The sequence below is a fragment of the Mustela nivalis genome (genome assembly GCF_964662115.1).
Source record: "Mustela nivalis genome assembly, chromosome: 10".
Lineage (NCBI taxonomy): Eukaryota > Metazoa > Chordata > Mammalia > Carnivora > Mustelidae > Mustela > Mustela nivalis.
The window spans coordinates 42,458,598-42,482,569 of NC_139029.1; the positions used below are offsets into that span (position 1 = coordinate 42,458,598).

The window sequence follows — 23,972 nt, forward strand, 5'->3', positions numbered from 1 at the left end:
AAGGGAGAATATGAAGTTACTGTTTACTGAATATATAGTTTCAGTTTAGGAAGATGAAAAAATTCTGGAGATGGATGGTGTGATGGTCATAGAACAATGGAATGTATTTACTGCCACAGAACTATACTTGAAAATGGTTAAAATGGTAAATTTAAGTTAGGTATATTTTACCACAGTTTAAAAAAATACATGGACAGATCAATATCCCCATGAATATATTAATACAAAAATCCTTCATAATAAACTAGCAAACCAAACCCAGCAGTATATAAAAAGGATTATACACATGAGGAAGTATGATTTATCCCAGGCATGCAAGGTTCGTTTAGAATACAAAAATCAATCAATACACTACATAGCAGAATAAAAAATAAAAACACATGATCATCTCAACAGATTCAGAAAAATATTCACAAAATCCAACACTTTTTCATGATAAAAAAAAAATTCAACAAAAAGGGAATTTCTTCAACCTGATAAAGGCATCTAAGAAAGTCTATAATTAACATCATACTTAATTGTCAAAGACTGAATGCATTCCTCTGAAGTCAAGAAAAAGAAGGATTTCTATTTTCACAACTTCCATCATTCAACACTATACTGGAGTATCTGGCTAGAGCTCTTAGGCAAAATAAGAAATAAAGGCCTTCATTCATACTGAAATGGAAGAATGAAACTATTTACATTCATTGATGACACAATGTTGTACGCAGAAAATCCTAAGGAATACATCAAAAAACAAAACAACCTTCTGGAACTAATAAATGAGTTCATCAAGGTTGCAGGTGAAGAATACAATATCAATATGCAAAATTCAATTGTATTTCTATACACTAATAATAATCCTACAATAAAATTAAGAAAATTCCATTTATAATAACATCAAAAAGAATAAAATACTTAGGAAGTACAACACTCATACACTGAAAACACATAATACAGCAAAGAAATTTAAAAAGACCTAAATAAATGGAAAGACATCCCATATTCATGGATTGGAAGCTAATATTGTTAAGACAGCAATAATTCCCAAATTAGTCTATAGATTCAAAACAATAAGCATCAAAATTCCCACTGTCTTCTTTGCAAAAATTGACAAGCTGACTCTAAAACTCACAAAGAAATGTGAAAAACCCTGAACAGCCAAAATAATCTTGAAAAAGAAGAATAAAATTTGAGGGTCTATACTTCTCAGTTTTAAAATGTATTACAAAGCTGTAGTAATCAAGGCAATCCAGTACTGGCAGAAAGATAAACATACAGTTCAATGGAACCGATTTGAGATTTCAAAAATACAAAACCCTTATATTTGCGGTCAACGGATTTTCAACAAGGATGACAATAAAATTTGATGAATCTTTGGCAAAGGCATAAAAACAATTCAATGAAGGTTAGCCTTTTCAACAAATAGTGCGGGATGAATTGAATACACACAAGCAAAAGAATGAAACTTGACCCCTTCCTCATATACAAATTAACTAAAAATGTAACACAGGAATAAATCTACATGACTGTGGACTGGGCAATTATTTCTTAGATTTCACCAAAAACACAATGTCAAAAGAAAAAATATATAATGCTGAATTCCACCAAACTAAAAACTTTTTATGCATCAAAGGACATCATTAGGAGTGAAAAGATAATCAATCCCAGAATGGGAAAAAATATTTGCAACTTTCATATCTGATAAAAAAAATTTTTATCTAAAAAAGAGCTCTTATTAAATAAAATCTTTTAAAACAAACAAGTAAGAACTATTACAACTCAACAATAAATAAACACCTCAATTAAAAAATGGACAAACTGGGGTGCTGAAAGGCTCAGTAAGTTAAGCATCCGACTCGATCTCAGCTCAGGTCTGGATCTCAGGGTGCTTAAATTCGAGCCCCACCCTGGGTTCCAAGCTGGGCATGCAGCCTACTTAAAACAAACAAACAAACAAACAAACCAAAAAAAAACGATCTGAACAGCCATTTCTCCAAAGAAGATATAAGTTCTAAGTGGCCTTTAATTAGTACATGAAAAGATGCTCAGTATTAACTGGTCCTCAGGGATATGCAAATCAAACCCTAAAGATACCACCTTCACATACATTACAATGACTAAAATTAAGAAGATAAGTAAGTATTGGTGAGAATGTGGAAAAACTGGAACCCTCATACATTGGTGGTTGGAATATAAAATGGTGCAGCCACTTTGCAAGACTGCTGTCAATTCCTCAAAAGTTAATTGCAGTTACCGTATGACACAGCAATTGTACCCATTGATACATTTACTAGATATACCCTAGAGAGATGAAACGTGTGTCCACACAAAAACTTGTACATGAATGTGCCCAGCAGCATTGGTGACAGTTAAGTCAAAAAGCAGTAAAAACACAAATATCACTGAAACGAATGAATAAATGTAGTATATCCATACAATGGAATATTTTTAGCCCTAAAAATAGATGAAATACTGACAGCATGCTACAACATGAATGACATCCAAAAAACATTACAATAAATTGAAGCCAGACCAAAAGGCCATATACTATATGATTCTGTTTATATGAATGTTTATAACAGACAAATCCGCAGACACAGGAAGTAGATTAGTGGTTGCCAGAGGATGGGAGGAGGGAGAAAAGCAGAGGCTTTTACTGGACATAAGGTTTTTTGGGGGGGCAATTAAAATATTCTAAAGGAGAGGTGATGGCTGCAAAACTCTGTGAATGTATACTTTAAAAGGGTGAGCTTTATGGTATGTGAATTGTGACTCAATAAGGCTGTTATTTTTAAAAGCTGATTAAGGAATTAATGATTATGGTCACTAAACATGAATAAGTATATAAATATATCTAAGAACTTCAAAACACAGAGTTGTACCTAATGATCTATAATAAAAATGATACACAGGCCCATTTGACAGTTTGAAAACAGCAATTTAAAAAATAATATATCTGAGATCTAAGAGGCAAAAAGTCTCATGTTGCCTCCTAAGCACTTACCATTCTTGATCTTGAAAAAAAGAGAACAGGCGTGATGTACAGTAGGGTTAATGAATGATACAGAGCAGAATTACATTTTGAGGAGGTTGCTGCCAACCAACACAAAGAGATAGGGAATCTTAAGAGAGGAGGAAATAGTGACATGAACCCATTTTCAAGTTGGTTTAATATTTTGAGTCATCACTTTAAGTAGAGACTGTCCTTGGCAAAAATTACGTATTGAGCAAGAGAACACATGCAAAGCAGCTCAGAACTGTCCTATTGCAACACAGCTCCCAACGGAAATATGGTATTGGGCTTTTAATAAGAACTAAGGAATGTAATACACTAATTCCTCATCAGATGCCAAATCCAAATGACTCTCAAGTAACCATTCATTTTTACTGGTTCTAAATGGGTTAGAAATGCATTTATCATAAGCTTGGTAAGTTCCAGGCAAGGTGCTCAGCACTGGAGACACAGATAAAGATACAACTCTTGTCTTTAAAGAGCAGGACACATGAATGCAGAGCAGGGAGGGGGCATCCAAGCTAGCCTGTGGATGTTGTGCACGCATGTGCACTGGGGAGGGATGTGTACGCAGCTGAAGAAGTTTAAGGGGGACTATATTCTAGACAGAGGCTTACGGAGAGTATTATTTCAAAACCAGTATTAGTTTTCAAGCATATTAATAAAACCTCAGTACTCAGCCTTTTTGACCACTTGAAGTAATGTCTTTACTATGATATTCCATCAATTTCATTTAAAAATTTAAAAGATGTTCTATAATACATAAATTCAGCATTTGTTAGACATGCACGATTCTGTCACCAGGCAATAAATAGAGAAATGAACTTGCAAACAATTCCTGAATGTCACTTTTAACCTGAAAATTTTCTAGTAACACTGAATCTTGTGTTTTTATTTCATCACCTAAGAAATATAATAGATGAGTTCATATTGTTAAATTATGGTTTCTGAATAAGCCAGTTTAGGACTAAAATAAAAACAATTAACATTGCTGGATACATAATTTAGCCTATTCCTAAATAATCTTACTTACGCCCCAAAATACAAATGAAAATATTAAACAAAGCTTCTGTAACTTCCGTAATACTTCATAGTGCGATAAACCTGCTAGGGATTCAAAGAGTCGTGATGACAATTTCACCTATTGGCACACTGTTCAGAATAAGGCTTACTATCTACTATTTACTTACTTAAAAGGGCAATTTAATACTCAGTAAAGTATTTCCAACTTAGAGAGTTGGAAGTAGAGTTATAAAGCTTTCCACAGTATTACCAAATGCTGTCACTATATAGTATAAATCTACCTCCACAGTTTTGATCTTTAAAGGAGATCTTTAGACTGAACAAGTAGGTTATTCTGACAAAAAATATCTTTCCTTTTATATTTACAATTAGGTATGTTCATACATGTCACTACCCATATCCAGAAACTTGCCAGTTTGAAAACTGCAGATAAACCAACGTAAATATAGGCACTACCTTAGTTGGTGGCTGAGTACAAAAAACAATGTAACTTATTAACCCTTGCAAATGAGCTTTAAAATAAGCATTGCACAAGCTTTTAAGTTAATAACAGAGTTTAATATTTATTTTAGAAAACTACCTCAAGTTTTAATCTTGAACTCAACATGGATGTATTATTAAAATTTAAGTCTTCTTTGTTCAAAGAAAGCAAAACCTACTCAAGTTGGCATAGCCTGTTTAGAGATAAACTCCTATCTGCTCACTGACTCAACGAAGACAGATAAAGAAAATTATTCAACTTAAAGAGAGGGTGTTTGGCAACGCTGCATCGTTTCTTTTACTACTAAATTCAATTACTGAGCTATTTTATTAGCCAACAATGTACTCAGAAGAGTGTCTACATTTCTTTTTTTCAGTGTCTATATTTCTGATTAATGTACAGGAAAACGAAGATGGCAAACTGTTTTCTCCATTGATTTCTAAAAATAGATTATCTAAAATAAACAAACTGTATCATATATGTCGAGTAGTTAAGGAAAAACATGAAAACATGAACATCTGATTCCAAGTCATGAATTTGTTTTTTAAAGATTTTATTTAATCATCTGACAAGTAGGAAGAGAGGCAGGCAGAGAGAGAGGGAGAAGCAGGCTTCCCTCTGAGCAGAGAGCCCGATTCGGGGCTTGATCCCAGGACTCTGAGATCATGACCTGAGCCGAAGGCAGAGGCTTAACCCACTGAGCCACCCAGATGCCCCATGAATTGATTTTTTAAAAGACTGTATTTACGTGAGAGAGAGAAAAAGAGAGAGAGTGTGAGAGAGAGGTGAGGGGAAGAGGGAGAAGCAGACTCCCTGCTGAGCAGAGAGCTGATGGGATGCGGGGCTCCACCCCAGAACCCTGAGATCACCACCTGAGCCAAAAGGCAGAAGCTTAACTGACTGGGCCACCCAGGTGCTCTTCCAAGTCATGAATTTATAATATTCACTAATCTTGAGATTGTCAGTCTTACTTATTAAATATTTTTCAAAGTAATTCAGAGACAGTGATGTGTAGATCTGATATTCCTTCTGTTATTTCAGACTAGAGAAAATGATTCCTAAAATACTGTTTCCTGGAAAAAGAGAGATGATAGGCAAGTGTGTAGGCAGTCCCCAAGTTACTAATACACTGTATGAGTTACTGAAATTATTGCAAATTGTTTTTCTTAGAATTCAAGTTCATTCTGCTATAAGCAGAAGAAAATTTCCTAACTTTTCTATAAAAGCTGACATTTCTCATGGTCCCTTCCTTTCATACTCTTGGTTATTCACGTATTTAGATTATTCAGAAACAAAGGTTTTCATAAGAAGTTGTCATCTTATATACTTGAACCTTGAACAACACAGGCCTGAACTGTATGGGTTCACTTTGAAAAATACGGTTAAGTACTGTCAATGTGTTTTCTCTTCCTTATGATTTGAAATAACATCTCCTTAGCTTATTTGGTTGTAAAAATATAGTATATAACACAGATGACATGCAAAATATGTGTTAATCAACTGTTTAAGTTATTAGTTAAGGTCAACAGGATATTAGGAGTGAAATTTGGGCTAATCAAAAGTTACCTGTGGATTTTCAACTGTGCCCTTGGTGGTTCTCAACTTTGTTTTCATTATCACTCTTTGAGAAGTTTTTTTCGACACTTTTCCCCCAATCATCCCATCTCTGTTAATTAAATACTGAAGAATAAATTTGTGATGGGTAGGTTTGAGATTTGGAGCAAACCACTATAACAGTTAAGATTTTTTTCACTCCTCAAGAGTCTCCTTTGGAGTGCTACTAGCCCTTTTGAGAATGCATAGTCTAATGGTTTATTTTTAATTTTTATTTTTTTTAAGATTTATTTATTCCCTTGGAGGGGAGAGGGGGGAACACATGTATGCACAAGCAGGAGGAGGGGCAGAGGAGAAGAATCTCAAGCAGACACCCTGTTGAGCATGAAGCCCATGTGGGGTTCAATCTTACCATGCTGAGATCATGACCTGCACAGAAACAAAGAGAAGCTTCACTGACTGAGCCACCTAGGTGCCCTCAGTCTAATGATTTTTTTTTTTTTTAAGATTTTATTTATTTGACAGAGAGAGATTACAAGTAGGCAGAGAGGCAGAGAGAGAGGGGGAAGCAGGCTCCCCAATGAGCAGAGAGCCTGATACAGGGCTTGATCCCAGGACCCTGAGATCATGACCCGAGCAGAAGGCAAAGGCTTTTAACCTACTGAGCCATGCAGTCGCCCCTAGTCTAATGATGAAAATACCATCTCTAAGCTAAAGGTTTTCACAGTTCAGCTCCAATATAGCTATCTTCCCTTGACTCCAAGCACCCATCCAACTCCTTCTTTGATACCTCCACTAGGATATTTAATAAGCATCTTAAATTAGTAAGTTCAATTACAAACTCTGGATCTTTCCCACAATATGACATCTTCCTGTTTGGAACCCTCAAGGCTTGCCTTCCTCATTCTGATAAAAAGGCATCATCATGGTTGCCTCTGAGGCCCTCATGAGGATCTGCCCTCTCCTTCAGCTCTGACTTCATCTCCTGCTCTTCCCTCCTTCCTGAGTTCTAGCTACATGGCCTGCCTGCTGGCTCCACGAGCACCCCAGCCATGCTGCCCACCAGGGCACTTGCATTAGGTGTTCCCTGTGCTTAGCAGGAGATGGCAAAGTACTGTCCACTCTCTTGTTCTGTAAATAAGGTTATATCAGTGCAGAGACCCTCTTGCTGGTTTATGTCGTGCATGGCTGCTTTCGCACTCCAATAGTGGATCTGGGGAGCTGCAACAGAGACAGTATGGCCTGCAGAGCCTCAAATACTGACCATCTGGCCCTATATAGAACAAGTTTGCGGAGCTCTAACTTGAGAGTGCTTTGCCCTCGGACAAGCACAAAACCTGCTCCCTTAACCCCCTTCAGGTCTCTGCTCAAGTACGCCCTCCTCAGTGAAGCCTTCTCCGAATGACGGACTTTTAAGAGGGCCAAGCCATACCCAGCCAGCCCCAGTCCAGCACGATCGCCCCGCCACCTTCTGCTTTATTTTTCTCCATAGCACTTACCATCTGATGGCCCATGCTTTACTTAGTTACCCTGTTTGTTGTCTGCCTCCCCAAACCTAGAATATAAACTTCGCCGGGGCAGAAGTTTTGTTTTGTTTGTTGCGTTATCTCCAACAGTTCCTGACACAGAGTAGGGGCTCAATAAATCTGGTGAATGGATGGATGTTAAACACCTAATAAAGCCTTGTGGAGCTGGGGCACCTGGATGGCTCAGTGGGTCAAAGCCTCTGCCTTTGGCTCAGGTCATGATCTCAGGGTCCTGGGATCGAGGCCCACATTGGGCTCTCTGCTCCTCAGGGAGCCTGCTTCCCTGCCTACTTGCGATCTCTGTCTGTCAAATGGATAAATAAAATCTTTAAAAAAAAATCCTTATGAAGTAAGAGAGAAGGGGAAGAAATTCTAGGCACAGAGAACTGTGTATGCAAGGGTCTGCCACCCAAGACAGAGTGCAGCGTAACTGAAGAGCCTGCCGCTATTTCCAAACATCTGACACTGAGGTGTGTTAGGCTTTATCAGCTTACAGGTTTGGCATCCCAGTTTGATCATGTTACTCAACTGACAGGAGCTACATCCTGTCTCCATCCTATTTTCAATGTCTAAACATTTATCTGATACCTAATTCTCTTCTACATCCCCAGAAAATCCCAGAGTCTCTGCCTAAGTATGCCCAAGTGACCAGAAGCTTTTAACATTTTGAGACCACATTCTTAGGTGAGACTTGGTATCTCCATACTTCAGTTTCATCTGTAAAATGAAAACACTTTACCTATAGATCCAAGATCCCTTCTGGCTCTAAAATTGCTAAAATTCTATAAAAGTCAGAATAAAGATGATTAAAAGTACAGTCATACTAAAGAGGAACAAATTATGTCATGGAAGAAGTTAATGCTTTTGTTCAGTTTTCCTTATTACCTTAATTGATAATGATAAAACTTCCTGGTATATTTCTCAATTATAAAATCTTTAAAAAATACAAGAATTGGGCTCTTTTTAAAAATGTCAGTCTCAAGGGGCGCCTGTGTGGCTCAGTGGTTAAGCTGCTGCCTTCGGCTCAGGTCATGATCTCAGGGTCCTGGGATCGGGTCCCGCATTGAGCTCTCTGCTCAGCAGGGAGCTTGCTTCCCTCTCTCTCTCTCTGGCTGCCTCTCTGTCTACTTGTGATTTCTCTCTGTCAAATAAATAAATCTTTAAAAAAAAAAAATGTCAGTCTCAAAAGACTAAAAAGATACAAAGTCCATTCTAGAATCCACATTAAAGGGACATAATCACTAAATGAGATGCACTATCTTTGATTCAATCCTGGGTTATAATTTAAAATGTCTACAAAGGATATTTTTGGTCCAAGTGGAGAAATCTAAATATGATCTAAATAATGGAGAATATGAATATATCACTGTTAAATTCCCTTGCTGAGATAATGGTATTGTGGTTCTGTAGGAGAGTGTCTTTGTCCTTAGGGGATCCATACTGAAGTATTTAGGAGTCAAGTGTCAGGATGTTTATAACTTATCATCAAAAGGTTCAGGGGGGAAAAAGTGTAAGCGCGCGTGCGTGTGTATGTGTGTATGTGCGTGTGTATGTGCAGCTGTGTATGTGTATGTGCCTTGAGAGAGAGCAGAGCTAAAGCAAATGTTGAATCAAAATGAAGGGTACACAAGTGTCCGTTGTACTGTTGCTTCTGTAGGTTGGAAACTGTTCAAGATGAAAAACTTGGGAAAAATATAGCTAATATATCTACATTGGATTTGTAGCTGACCTCAGAACATGTACCTTTTCTAACACTTTATTAAGTACTCTTACCTAATACTCCCTACTCCGGCAGAATCTCCTGAGATAGCTGGAGGTTCTGCTGGGGATAAGCTATTCTGAAAAAGCAAACCAACTGATTCTGATCTGGTGCTGGCCATCCTTACCCACCATTCAAAACCACTGCAATAGGCTGTCAACTCCTTAAAAGCAGGAACTGTGTTTTCACCATCAGAGGCCAGACTACAGCCAAAGGCATTCAATAAATATTTGTTCAGTGTTAAACAAATGGTTCCCATACTACTGTTTCTTTCCTCCTCCTACTTCCCCTCTGCACATTGCCCCCCCCCCCACACACACACTGGCTGAGAAAAGTGGGGTAAAAAACAAACAACATCTTAATAGCTTTCTTTCAAAATAAACTTGCTTAGATTAATAGTAACATCATCATTATTATAGTGATAAATGAAACCAATAAATAGGACAAGCCGAAACAAAAACTAACAATAAAAATCAGTTTCCTGTTTTAATTCTACTGAAAGCATGTTTTCCCTTTCTTCTCCAAAAATGACAATCTCTGCAATAATCTTCTCCTTACTGAAGTAGAGCTCAACAAAGCCATGCAACAAAACTATCTAAAAACAGTCCTACCTAAGGCTAAAAAAAAGTCTGTTTCTTTTAGCAGCCATCATGTTTTTTCCTGTGTGCGGTATTTTTCTTTGTGAGCTATATAACAATTTATAAAGCACAGGGAGTGGTACTGAATACCAAAGTTCCAATTTCATGTGTTGTGTCCAACAAGGTGCCCATTTGAACTACTGGCAACAGTTCAAAAAAAAGTTCCTTTCCGCAAACTGTAAAACAAGGTAAATACCTCAACAGAAATCTGCCCTAGGATTATCAAAGCGTTGGTATTAGCATAGCCTTTAAGCTATGGAGGAGGTTATTTTAGGCAAGATTAGCTTTCAGAGGTTATGTGATATGCTTGAATGAAGGAAAATGTGTGCCAGAATGGTGATGCAAACTCCATATTTTCCAGATCAGATTCTTTCATTTAATTTAGCATCTCCTATGTCAAGTGTTACCCTGAACTTCATGGGAAATGCAGAAAATCAGACCCTGTCCTCAAGATCCACAGTTCAGTCTGGCTGACAAGTAGATGAATAATTCCAACGTAACAGATAAATGCTGTGGCAAGAGAATGTAAGTCTCTATTCAAAGTTAAGGAGGGACTTTTAACTTGGAAGAACAGAAGAGTTAGTGGAAGAAAAATAATGGAAGATATCAAGCCCTACTAGCCAACCATTAGCAGACCTGATCAAAAGTGCATGTGGTAGGTTAGCAATTGAGAGTGCCCCAGGACTAGCTGGACTGAAATAAGGACGGCGTTCATTACCTATATCTGTCAACACGGAGCCCGTGTGAAATCTACTTTGTAGAGGAAGGATCAAGTGCAGGGTCACGTGGATGTCACATAGGCAGCACTGGGGACTAATTCTCATAGTCCAGTACAGCAAGAGAAGGGGAAAGAGGGACAAGGAGGACATGCTGGGTAGGAGAAAAGACATGTGCAGAGGCAAGGAGTCATTAAAAAACAAAAAACAAAAAACAAAAAACAAACTTTGAAATATTTTAAGGCTCATTTGTTTAAAGTTCTTCTGTAAAGAGTTAATCAATACAGATTGCATTTTATTTCTGTATTCATTAAAATATATCATCTAAGGAAAACTGTTACATTTTTAGCATATTAATACCTCTCCAATTTATCATTCAGAACGTTTAATTTCAAATCTACAAGTGTGTAAAACATCCCAGTTGATATTTATAATAAACACTGTATGATAGAGAAAAAAATTTTAAGTAAAAGATACACACTTAAAAAAAGACAAATTAGGTGGTATACTATTTCAAGAGATTTGCATATTGACTATTATGCTTATATTTTTTTAAGATTTTTATTTATTTATTTGACAGAGCGAGAGAGCACAAGCAGGCAGAGCAGCAGAGGGAAAGGGAGAAGGAGGGTCCCCACTGAGCAAGGCGCCCAATGTGGGGCTCAATCCTAGAACCCTGGGATCAAGACCTGAGCCGAAGGCAGTTGCCTAACCAACTGAGCCACCCAGGCGCCCCTATTATGCTTATTTTTAAAGTACCCAATGCATGGGTGCAACTGTGGGTAGACTCAGGAGTTCACTAATCCTTGTCAGCTGTGCAAGGATGCCAAGTAGACAGACACACATCTTCACAAGTGACAGCACTTGCTCAGCCTTTCCTTCCTCAACACTTACCACCTTCTAGAAACATCAGTAGCCACAGACATTAAAAAAAAAAAATGCTGAAAGAGAAAACAAGATAAAAAGTTTGAGAGGGGGCGCCTGGGTGGCTCAGTGGGTTAAGGCCTCTGCCTTCTGCTTAAGTCATGGTCTCAGGGTCCTGAGACTGAGCCCCACATCGGGCTCTCTGCTCAGCAGGGAGCCTGCATCCCCTGCCACCTCTGCCTGCCTCTCTGCCTACTTATGATCTCTGTTTGTCAAATAAATAAATAAAATCTTAGGAAAAAAAAAAGTCTGAGAGGAAAAAGTGGATTAAACGTCAACTCTGCCTACTTAACCCAAACTAGTATCTAACAGAGGAAATAGTTGTGATTCAAATACGTGAGTTTATGAGGAAGGATATATTAAAGACCTGCAGTCAGCCTTCCTCATGTCCCAAAGCATGGTAAAGAACACAAAACACACCTCGAGGGGGGGTAAAGCTAGGCTCCCTTCCTGACTTTGCTAACGATCCAAGGTCAAGGTCCTCATCCCTAAACTGACAAGCTTTTTAACACAAGATCCCTATGGCCCCTTCCAGCTCTGAACAAATCTTTCATTTTAATACTTAAATTTACAACTTTCAGTTCTGTTGCTTGGAATAGGGACAGGGGAAGGCAGGAAATAGCTCTACAGATAATTTTTCTGTTTTATAAAGTGTATCTTGCTAAGAATTCTTGATACTAGTCTCCCATATTATGATATGAACTGGGTGAACTCTTGAATCTCTGATAATTTTGCATTGATCTTCCCATCTTTGATCCTCCCTTAACAAATGCTTGGAATTTCTCTACCACAGATATGTTTTATATTCTCACCATAAAAATGTCAAAGTAATGAATAGCAAATAGGACCCGCTTACTGTTCTCTACAGATGTCAGTATATCTGCACACAGAACATGAACCAATTGCTTCTATGGTACAAATTACACACACACACACACACACACACACACACACACACACACACACATTTTTGGTGGGGCCTGGCATAATTTCAACACTGATAGTACCAACTGCTCAATAGATAACTGCCATTTTCTCAAAAACAAATATGATGTACAAACTAATGAAATAGTTTTTACTATTTCACCAAAATATTTGAAATGCAAAACACCATGAAGAGTAAATCTTACAAAATGAAAATTACTACTTTTTTAAGTATTATTTTAGCAAAGACAGTCCACTCCAGCGTAAAACTGACCACAAAACCTAAAATACTAATAACAAACTAAGGATTTCTTATTTTACTAATCCTAGACAAGTTTTCATTATAGAGATAATGCTATATTTACCATCATTAAGTCTTTCTAAAACCAAACACATTGCTCTAGCTTTAAAATGGCTTCTTTTATATTATCGACAATCACAAGGGATGTTTAGCTTGAAATCAGACCAGTTCCTAATTTCTCGTTTCTGGGAAAAACATATACACTCATAATTTCAGGACAAAAAGTAACAGCATTTAACTGAAATAATCAGAGCTATTCTCGGAAGAGACACTAGTTGAGAGAAATATCAACTACTAATATTAAAAACCCAACAAGTAAATAAACACAAACTCAGTACATTCCATAGCACTAAAGAAGCATCACTTGAGAAAAATACCACTTGGTTTCCTAGCAATGGATACCACTATAAATCAAATTACATCACAAAAAATTCTTGAGGCACTGTTCAAATGCTTTTGATAGATGTCAGTTCTTTCATATTTAACTCACTACTCTTCAAGGACTCCAGTTTCTGAATTAGAACATCACAATTTATTCCACTTAGAGCACAAGAAATCTACCAGCCTTGAACTATAATAGAGAGGGTACTACATGTGACTGGCTCACCATTACACTCCCAACACTTAGCTCAGTGCCTAGCACACAATCGGTGCTCAATTAAAACCTACTGAAAGAATGGCTATTTTATTAAATGGGCTAAAAACCGTTCTGTTGCTCTAACATTTTTAGTTTAATATCTGTTTTTACCACTGGAATTTGAACAAATCATTATTTCATATAAATCTAAAGTTTTTATTCTCAGAACTCCTTAATGATTTTCCATTTAATAAGAATACCAGAAATAGCCATTCCACCCTCTTAAAAATGTGCAAAAAGACATGAGAGAGTACTCTACATTCAGCATATATAAATGACAGAAAGAGTCAAGTGGGTGGACTGCAATAGATGAGGACTCGGTCTGGAGCCTACCAAGAGCCCAACAACCCTGAGTAACACTGCTTCAGTCACAGGAAACAGAGGTGACAAGGGAAGGCTGTGGTGGCCAGATGTGCACCTCTAGTCCATACCTTTGGCAAAGCAAAACAAACAGAACCCCTCTGCTCTAAAGACAGCTCTTTTCCAAATACAGTCCCAGACTTGTGACTGTATTTGAGGGTAATCCAAAGGCCAATTAAAATACACTGGAGTCATCCAGAAGAATATGCTAGAACCAATTAACAGGGCAAAATGTTCTGAGATACTCCAAGGCAAGGGAGAGCATGCAGAAAAGTAACTACACAAAAACTCCATTAAAGCTTAACCTCTGACCCAAATGTGGAAAGTCCTACTGAACCACATCTCCTAGATCACAGTTTTCTTATAACTAGAAATAAATGGAAACCATCTAACAAGCAGATAGTCAAATATGAATTCTAGATTAAAAGAAAATTGTTCCCAGTGATATACTAGGAAGCAGTATCCTTTTTTTCTATATTTTGGCTAGTTAAAACACAAATTAAATCATTTTAGTATTTAATTTTCCTCAATAGCAAAGTTTAAAAAATAATTTTGGAGTCTATGACTTGTGAAATACTTTATTCCTTTTTTTTTTTTAAAGCTACTTTCATTTTAATGAACACCATAGTTTTGCTGGTCTTTTAAAATAAAGTTTATATACTTTTTAGAAGTTCATTGAAAATGAAAGAATAGAAACAGAATCACCTGTGGTCCCATCACCCAAAAATAATAGTATTAATACTTAAGCACCAGCTTACTTTAAAAATTAAGTGTGTATATTTCCTGAGAGGCCACATAGCTTTTAATCTCTCAAAGAAGTCAATGAATGAATGAAAAAAAATAACCACAGGTATAGTCCAAGACCTCCATTTTATAGATGGGAAAACTGAGGCTCAGGGAGACAACCTGACTTGCCCAATGATAAAAGTTAGCAGACAACAGAAGCCTGAACAAAATATACCACCTTCCAAACCACTTGCACAATACTCTTCCAAATGTCATTTGACTTCTTATTTCATTTAAAATTCTCTTTCCACCCATTCATTCAGTTGACTCTCTATCCAAACAAGGACGTCAGAATCACAGAGATAAAAAGAGTCCTGTTCCTCAAGCCTAATGGAAAGACAGATACATATAAGGTAAACACGTGGGACCCCTGGGTGGCTCAGTTGGTTGGACGACTGCCTTCGGCTCAGGTCATGATCCCGGAGTCCCGGGATCGAGTCCCGCATCGGGCTCCCAGCTCCACGGGGAGTCTGCTTCTCTCTCTGACTTTCTCCTTGCTCATTCTCTCTCTCACTGTCTCTCTCTCAAATAAATAAATAAAAAATCTTTAAGGTAACACGTCTTTTTTAACTAAAATATGATCACCGCTTTACTTTGAACTTAGGGAAATACGGCTTTGGAGCTCACCTTGAAGAATGAATTGGTGTTAGGCAGGCAGACGGAAACTAGGGTTTGGGGGTGACAGTGGGTCAAGAGACGGCCTCTGAACTGCAAGGCAGAGCATGAAACTGGAAGTCAGGAGATAAGACCAGACAGGTAAGTATGGAGACCTTGAGAGAAAAGAAGTTTGGGTTTTACCTATAGAAAATAAGGAAGCACCAAAAATTTTTGAGCAAGGTTATCCTGTGAGTAGAATCTGCACTGTAGAGAGATCATTCTGGTGTCAGTGAATGGCACGGAGACAAGGTAAAAAAGGAACATGAACAAAGCCAGAGCAGTAACAGTGGGGATAGACAGAAGGGGTGGGAGTGATATTTAGGTCAGAATTAAGAGGTTGTTCTATAAAAAAAGAAAGAATCCAGAATAAATTAAACAACTGCAAGATGACATTACCATTTGCAGTGTAGAATTCGTTCGTATTTTCTAAGATCTGAAATATATTATAAATTGTTACCAAAATGCTTCACTGTGGATTTCCAACAACAGGTTTCAGAAAGCAATTCAATTTTCCACCAAAATTGACAATACAGAGTTGAGAAATGAAAAGAGGGGAAAAAAGCAAAAAAAATTTTAAAAACTGACCTGTTTATAAAAAGCTAGATTCTAAAAGCACAAAAAGCAGAAACTGAAAAGTCTTTGGCAACAGAATGTCTGACCAACAAGTCCTTCTGAAAAAGATTTTAATTTCAGAAATCATTTTGGAAGCCTACTGATAAAAAAATGTACCATCCTGTTTACTAAGTTCTGTGTTTTTTTAAATAAAATATTCCTAACATAAACAGCATAAACTTTAGTGAAAGTATCTCAAATAGTGTCAATTGAATTTCATAACACAAATAACTGAGATACCACAGGAAAGCAAACCGGCGGCTGAAACAAGGAAGCTCATCTTCAGAAGTGAGAAGACTTTGGGGGGCACCTAAGATATTATTCATCTGTAAGAGGAAAATCAAATCTTCAACTCAGTCCTGGGAAAAGATTCCACAGATATCTGCATTGTGGCTGAAGCATTTCCCTTTCTAGAAAGGTTATCAGGATAAAACTTTGACTTAATTGCATTTAGCTCTTCTCTTCAGAACAAACAAAAATAAACCAAATCTATGGTTATATGTTCCATGACCCAGCTGAAAGTTAACTGGTAAACAAGTAGATTCCACTTCCCTTACACACACACACACACACACACACACACACACACAAATAAAAAAATATAAGCCACCAATGATGGAAGCTGGGTTTTCCACTGTTGGAGATAGGGAACTCATAAACCTATCATAAAAACAAAAAGGGCACAAAACACTTGGCCAAAAACTCACCATAGAGATTATCAACAATAAACAATAAAATGATGCCTCCTACAAATTGCTAATTAATAATGTTCATAAATCAATTGTGACTTAAAAACATGTTCCAATACTAATAAAAATTCCTATGATAATGAGAACGAGAATTACAAACCTAAAAAAGAAACTAAAACTCCCCAGAAGGAAGGTGAGATGGAACATTAACTCTTCTGAAAACAAAGCACAACTTTCTTAGCCATGCCTGAGCAATCCAGAATCCTTAGACTGAAATGCCCTTCGTGTCTGAATTTCCCAGGTACCTGAAGCTTAACCTCTTTATGCACCCAACCTTCTTTTATTCTGTTCAAAAACTAAAACCTTGCTAAACTGTACCATACATTCCTGACCGCTCTTAAACAGGGCATACTGGAACCTTTTCATGGGTGCAGCATCATGAAAACCTGCTGTCCTCCAGGGTCGTGAAGGACACAAAGCTGTCTCATATGGCCCCATACACACTGGCTGGCCTGCTTTGCCTGAGTCCCCTTTGAAAGTTTTCCTGTCCCCTCCTTTACCACTGAGCTGCTGCTTGTCACTTCTTACTACTGTCAAATGTGCTTTCTAAATGCTCATCACCTCATGTTGGGACTGCTACAAAACCCTTCTAATCTGCCACGTCTAGTTTGCTAGGAAACCTAACATTAAAATTTATCTGAACTACAGGGGAAAAAAGCTAAAACAATAAATAAGTGAAACAGATGCAGTGACTACACTAAAAATGTGCACATGTTTTGAAATGGTTCACTCTTCTGTATTTATGTGTTTACCTCTCTCTGGTGTTCCAAATAAAAAAAATTCCTAGAAAACTGAACTCCAGACATAAAAAGTATTATCTGGCTAAATCTTCCTAAACACAACAGTTCTCATTAGAAGTGAAAAATTTTCATCTTCACACTCAGTTTCCAATAAAATCAATGTTTCATGATACTTGGCCAGTAAGTACAAAAGTGTAATACACTGATGTCTGCTATTTAAGTTGTACTCAAATGGAAATCCCTTCATCAAATTGTTAAAACATTAAAAAATTTACTTTTCTAAAGTTGCAACTGATTTTAAGCTAACAGCATTACTATGGTGTATAAAACTGTCACTACCTACTAAGATTTCACTAGAACTATACTCACCAACATGCAAAAGGTATTTCCTTCATGCCAAATTACACTCATTCTAACAGCATATGGCCAGGTAATTACAAGGTACGAATTCAACTGTTAGATGAACTCATAGGCCTAATTCCCAAAGGAGATTCGTATACTAGATTATAAAGAAATTCCTATTGTAAAAATTAGGCTATGCTAATTAATTAACCTTGTAGATTCCCTATTTTTTATTTTATTACTTTCAACTGATTTTTTGGAATTATTTTACTTTTAATTTAAAACCTTTACATGGATTCTTTTTTTTCTCTTTAATTTATCAAATCATAGTAAGCCATGATTTGTAAGGTCATGTGTTCAAATCACTAATAATTACTAAAATTTATTTATTTGATATTTACTCCACACTCAAATGTATGAGGATTGTTATATTTCAGGTAAAAAAGAACATGAATTTTAATATAAACTTGAGTATAAGTACTGATACTAAAATTTTAATTCATTTATAATTACCACATACTATCAAAGGAAAGAAACAGAGGCAGAAATGAGGTAAGTTAAAATAGTACAAATTAATGTGATTTTAGCTATATTAGAGCAGGACCAAGTTTGGGGCTCTAGAAAAAAAAAAAAGCAATGAAATCTTGGAACTATTTCTGACAAAATACCTCAAGAAGAAAGTCCACATTAAAGTGGGAACAAAACAAAAATTGCCCATGTTTGTTAGATCACGGTATTAAACCACTTGTAGGAAGATTAATTATCACAGAACTAAACAGCTAAAAAAGGTATTTCTAGCAGTTAAGTGAAATCTCCTCACCAAAAAAAAAAATCTTTTTCAGTATTTTCTAAAAAATAAGACAGTAATAAATAAGCTATATTACATAATCGTTAAACTGTGTTAAGATTCCCACAACAGCACCTGACTGATTTCTGATCCTCTGAACAGGATCACACTGCTTAAAAGACAGATTCTTCTAGCTCTGTGATGGACAGAACCAGAAGATATGGCCTTAGCAGTGGCCAGCAGGGTAAGAAACAGTGGAGAATTCTGAGTGAGGCATTGAACATCTGGATAAGTTATCTAGAGCAGCTGTGAGATTTCATTCTCCTAAGTAACAGAACAAACTCTTATCTGCCTTAGACGGGTTTTGAAGTAGTGCTATTCAAAATCTAAACTGGATAGCTTCTCAAAGTGCCTTCCTTCCAGACACTGAGACCATGAATTACAGTTATCCAACAACAGTAGTAACGACCAAACACAACTTGTGTAAACCAATGCCTAGCAATACCTTAACTGGAGGATACTGAAAAGGTGGCTTTCAAAGCAGTTTTGTGTGTTCTGTTAGAAATGTGGGTGTTTTGGGGGATCCCCCCCCCCCGTTAGAGATCTCGGTGTTTTATATCTGCATTCTTCCTTTTTCTGAACCAGAAGTTAACTACTTTTGTTTTTGAAATTTTAATTTTTAAACCAAATCCTAATTACAGCATGCACCCAAATTACTAAACTGATTTACCTAACTAACTACATGACCTTGGGAAGTCACTTCTTGTAAAATGAGAGGCTTGCCTTGAGAGGCACTAGAATGTAACCTTCTCGTTCACTACTCAGCTCCCACCCCCTCAGGGACATGGAAGGCACTGAATGTTTACTGCCTGTCCCCAAATGACAAATATAAATGGAGTCATTTTCTCTTTTTTAGCATTTGTATTTAATCTGTACATTCCCAAACGTTTTGAAGAGGACACTAAACCCAAAATTTCCTATGCATCAAAAATAACTTTATATAATTTAAAATAGGTACTCATTTTTAAAGAAATAAAACAGGTAGATTATATCAGAGCTGACAAACTTCTCCTGGTTTGTTACATTCCCTTTTCTTCCTCCCCATTAACCCACTGCTACATCCTGACCCTTCTTCAGCTGAAGGGTATAGCTGGGACAGAGAAAGTGCATGGGCCATGCAGGGAGAAGGCCTGGGTTGTAGTCCCATTTCTTCCATTAACTGGCTCTGTGGGGACAAGTCACTTCCCCTTTGGGCCCTGCCAGGCTGCCTGCTTAAACAAAGGAGCTGAACGAATTACTCATTTCTAAAGCCTTCCTCTTTAAAGATCTAATTCTTTCATTCCACCCATCATTCTACTCCTAAATGCCATGACTTAAATGCTTGCCATATCATTCCTTGACTTGTTCAGCAACCTCAAAATTGTCTTTTTCCCCCTCTTTATTTTTCCTTCTTATCCTAAAATGAATCTGATCCTAAAACCATGAGTACAGCAGAGTAAAAAGCACACTGTCCTTAAAGTCAAAGAGCTCAGGTTCATATCCAGACTGCCACCCATGAATCTTAGCTCTAAAGCAGTGATGTTATGAACAATTTCACTGAGGGTTCAAAGAATATATAAAGCACCTAACATACTGGAGATGCTCAACAACAATTAGCACCCTGTCCTATTTCCCAGAATCAAAAGCCTCCGTTTCCCAATGTCTACAGCAAGGATGACCAACCACTGAGGTGCACAGGTGGCAGGTAAGAGATCTGTAGTACAAGCAGAAATTGGTTAAACGTTCTCACTAGGCTCCTGCGTGCCAGTAAAGTGTTTGCCTGTAGCCTGCCCGTATGCTTCTGGGTAAACCAGAAGCTTCAGCCACCAGCACCTTCTGGGCTCTCAAAAACAAAATTGGTGCAGCCCCCCAGGCCAAATCCACAGGTCAAGAGGAAATCAAAACTTGACGTAATTCTTCCAAAAAAATATTGTCTGGATTTTACCTGAAAGCAAATTCTTCCGCCTGTCGCTCATGTGAAAAGAAGCCTGGCCCATTTCTTTGTGCTTAAATCTACAGGCAGTAGTTAATGTTGGGAGTACCACTAAGCATTATTTAATTTGATTTTTCAATTATAGGCAATGTAAAGGTGTGACCAAAGGAAAAAAGAATACAAATTTCTTGCAAAATGAGATTACACTGAATTTCACAGTTACATCAATACCTTCAGAGAAAGCAACTGTTTTCTTGATTTCAAAACTGGGTCAAAAGTGGAATGAGCAAGTAGAGGAGTGAAGGGAACTTGCAAAGAGAAGCTCATTTCTTTTTTTTTTTTTTTTTTTTTAAAGATTTTATTTATTTATTTGACAGACAGAGATTACAAGTAGGCAAAGAGGCAGTCAGAGAGAGGAGGAAGCAGGCTCCCTGCCGAGCAGATTGTGGGGCTCAATCCCTCATGACCTGGGCCAAAGGCAGAGGCTTTAACCCACTGAGCCACCTAGACTCCCCATAGAAGCTCATTTCTTAGTGACTTAAGTATAGTTCCTTAATTATGTGGGACTGCTGTCCCAAATGAGAAATAATATCAATCTTTACTTTCATACGCTGGTCAATGAAAGACCCGAGTTACAGGGTAACTCAGGGCAATCAATAAAGTGTGTGGAAGTCTGGGAACCTAAGAAATCTTGTGAAGAAACCGTGTTTTTTTTTTGACATGCTACCTTCATTTCCAAGCTACTTCAGCCCAAGTGACTGCTGCAAAAGCACATTATTAGAAGGATAGAACACAATTTAGTAAAAATTCTTTCAGAAGGCTTAGCTTAAGAATTATCCCAACTCATATCTCTATTTAAAAACACAAAGCCCACTAATCTGAGCTCTGAGCTCTTCTGCGATCAGGCCAAGCTGCTCTACTTGTCCACCCAAAATGCACTACCCAAGGAATCTGACCAAAATTCTTGACATGAGCTGCCATTTTTCTGCAAAGCAATTATGTCACAGGCCCTTGTGTTTTTGGCTGATCCTTTCTGAAATTGGTTAAAGTCGGTTTTCTTCCCCATGTTCTTTGCTCACATCCCCAAGAGGCCTTATTTTCTCCACCCAGACCTGAGATCTGTGCTCAGAGCCATTTGCCTAGATGGCCCTTTCTCCTTAACAGATTCCTGCACTCCTCCCATTTCTCTCTCACCCTGTTCCCTGTCCCTCTGCACAGCACCCTCAGTATGACCGCAATCCCTTTTCACCTCTAGTTTTCTCTCATTTCCGACCTTGCCTATGACCAGTACTCCCCCTACCTCGACCTGGTCCCAGCTTCATCCTCCAATGCCAGGCCTCCTCAGCGCCTGTTCCTGACCTGGCCTCAGACCTCTAACCTCCTCGGTCCAAATCCCACCTGGCCCTATTAACGTCAGTCCTCCCAAACCAGACCTTATTGCAGGTAACCCCCTCCCCCACCTTGTATCAATTACTGTCACCCTCGGTCCGGCCCAGTCCCTCTTCATTTTTAGACCCTGTTCAATCTCCTCTTTCTGGCCCTTGACTAAAACCCAAACCCCATTCCTAACCCCAGCAGTCCTCCCCTGACCCTAGCAAAGGCCACTACTCTGGCTAGCCCATCCCACTTCTTTCCTGACTCGGAAACTCGTGCCTCCCCCACTCCTTCACTGAAAGCGGGTGCTAAGGAAACCGGCGACCCTAGCCTAGCCTTCTAGTACCCCATTTCTGACCCCTGACACACGCGTCCTTGCCACCACACACTCCAGGCTAACGCGTCACTTCTTGCCCATCTCAGGTACTAGTCTTGGACCCTCCTTCCCATCCCCGATCTACCAGCCCTGCGACGTGCTTAGCCCGAAGCCCACGAAACCCCTCCCCACCCCCGCCGCACAGCCCTGCCCCGCGTCCCTAACGCCCATTCAGCCCGTCCCCTAGGGGTCCCTCTCCCCACTTGACCCCAGCCTGGTGACCTCCGCCCTCGCCGCGTCCGGGGCTCCATTCATTCTCCCGGCCTCCTATCCAGCCCCCCGCCCCACACGCCCTCCGCACTCCCAGCCCAGTGGGGTGTGTCCCCCTGCCCATGGAATTCCGGCCAGTGGCCTCTCCCGCGGGGTCACGGTCGCCCTCCTCACCTCGGCGTCCACCACCTCGTGGTAGGCGGGCGGGGGGTCGAAGCCGCCGCCGCCCCCGGTGCTCCCGCCGCGGGAGGGGCCGCCGCCGCCGTCGCCGCTGCCGTCGCCCCGAGAGCCCCCGCCGGGCCCGGGGCTGGGGCCGCCGCCGCTGTCCATGGGCTCGTAGCCGCCGTAGTCGAGGCCCGGCCGCTCGTTGGTGAGCAGCGCCACGGCCTCATTGATGTCGTTCTTGGCCAGGCGCAGGGCCTTGCGGATGGTAGCGGGGTCCGAGAAGCCCATGCACAGCAGCGTGGTCATGTGCTGCTCCTCCTCCGATTCCATGGCTCGGGCCTCCGGGCCGCGCCGGCCGGCGGGCGGCGAAGCTGCGGCTCCCGGGCCTGGCGGACCGCGCGCCGCTCCCTCCGCGCCGCCCCCGCGCCCGAGCGGGCCCCTGCGCTGCCGGCCTGCGCGCTCCGCAGCCGCCGGGCCAGGCTGGGCGCGGGCGTGGACGCCGCGAGCCGAGCGAGGGCGGTGGGGAGCTCAGGCGCGGCGTCGGCCCGGCCCAGCCCTGCGCGCCGCCATGTTGGCCTCCTCCTCCGCCTGCGCCTCCGCCTCCGCCTCCTCCGGCCCGCGGGGCCGCGCCTCCGCTCCCGGAAGCGGCCCGGGCTGCCCCAGGCTCGCCGAGGACGGGCGCGGATGGGGGGTGGAGGGGTGACTTTTTTTTTTTTTTTTTTCCACTTAGACAGCAAAGGGAGGGGCCGCGCCGCGGAGCGCCTCTAGGGTGAAAGGGCCGCCCAGACACCCGGGCGGAGGCGAGGGAGGGTCCTCGGCCGTCGCCACCGCCCGCCCATTTCTCCAGCAACAGGTTCCCCCGAGAGTGGGACGGGAGGGGGCCGACTGCGGCTCGCTGCGAGGAACGTCCCCGAAGTCCCCAGGCCGTCGGTCCGGCCCAGCCCTGACGGCGGTTCCCCCCGCCTCGCACCCCGAAGCTGCTCAGAGGCCCCGCCGGACTTCTCTCCACGCCGGGCTCGCCCCCGCCCGCACCCCATCCCGGGTGGAATTCATTGGGTCGCGGCTGCACCTCGCCTCCAGCGCGGCCTGAAACACGCCGCGGTCCCGAAGGAAATTCACCCAAGCCCACGGAAATTCGCCCGCCGCGCTGCCTGAAATACTTCCCCACGCCCACCTCAATCCCTGCCCACACCCGGCGCACGGACCCACCCGGACCGAAAATCACCCCCACGGATCCCGACCCAGATCCCTCCACGTGCCACGGAAATCACCCCAGCCCGGCTGAAATGGATTCCCAGCCCTCCCTGAATGTTCCGTCTGTCACTGGCCACCTGCCCCCACCAAACATGACCGAACGCTAC

At 40.4% G+C, this 23,972-nt stretch overlaps 1 protein-coding gene across 3 annotated transcripts in view; it reads right to left on the reverse strand.

The window, feature by feature from the left end:
• USP24 (ubiquitin specific peptidase 24) overlaps positions 1 to 23,110 on the reverse strand; it is a 138,280-nt gene extending 115,170 nt beyond the window's left edge. For 2 of the 3 annotated variants that reach the window (XM_082688545.1, XM_082688544.1), the window contains exon 1: positions 22,621 to 23,068. In XM_082688545.1, coding sequence (XP_082544671.1) covers positions 22,621 to 22,941 — 321 coding nt within the window. In that variant the 5' untranslated portion in view covers positions 22,942 to 23,068. Of the gene's footprint in view, positions 1 to 22,620 lie in introns of all 3 variants that reach the window. The other variant, XM_082688546.1, reaches the window with a different exon arrangement.
• Between the last annotated feature and the right edge of the window lie 862 nt (positions 23,111 to 23,972).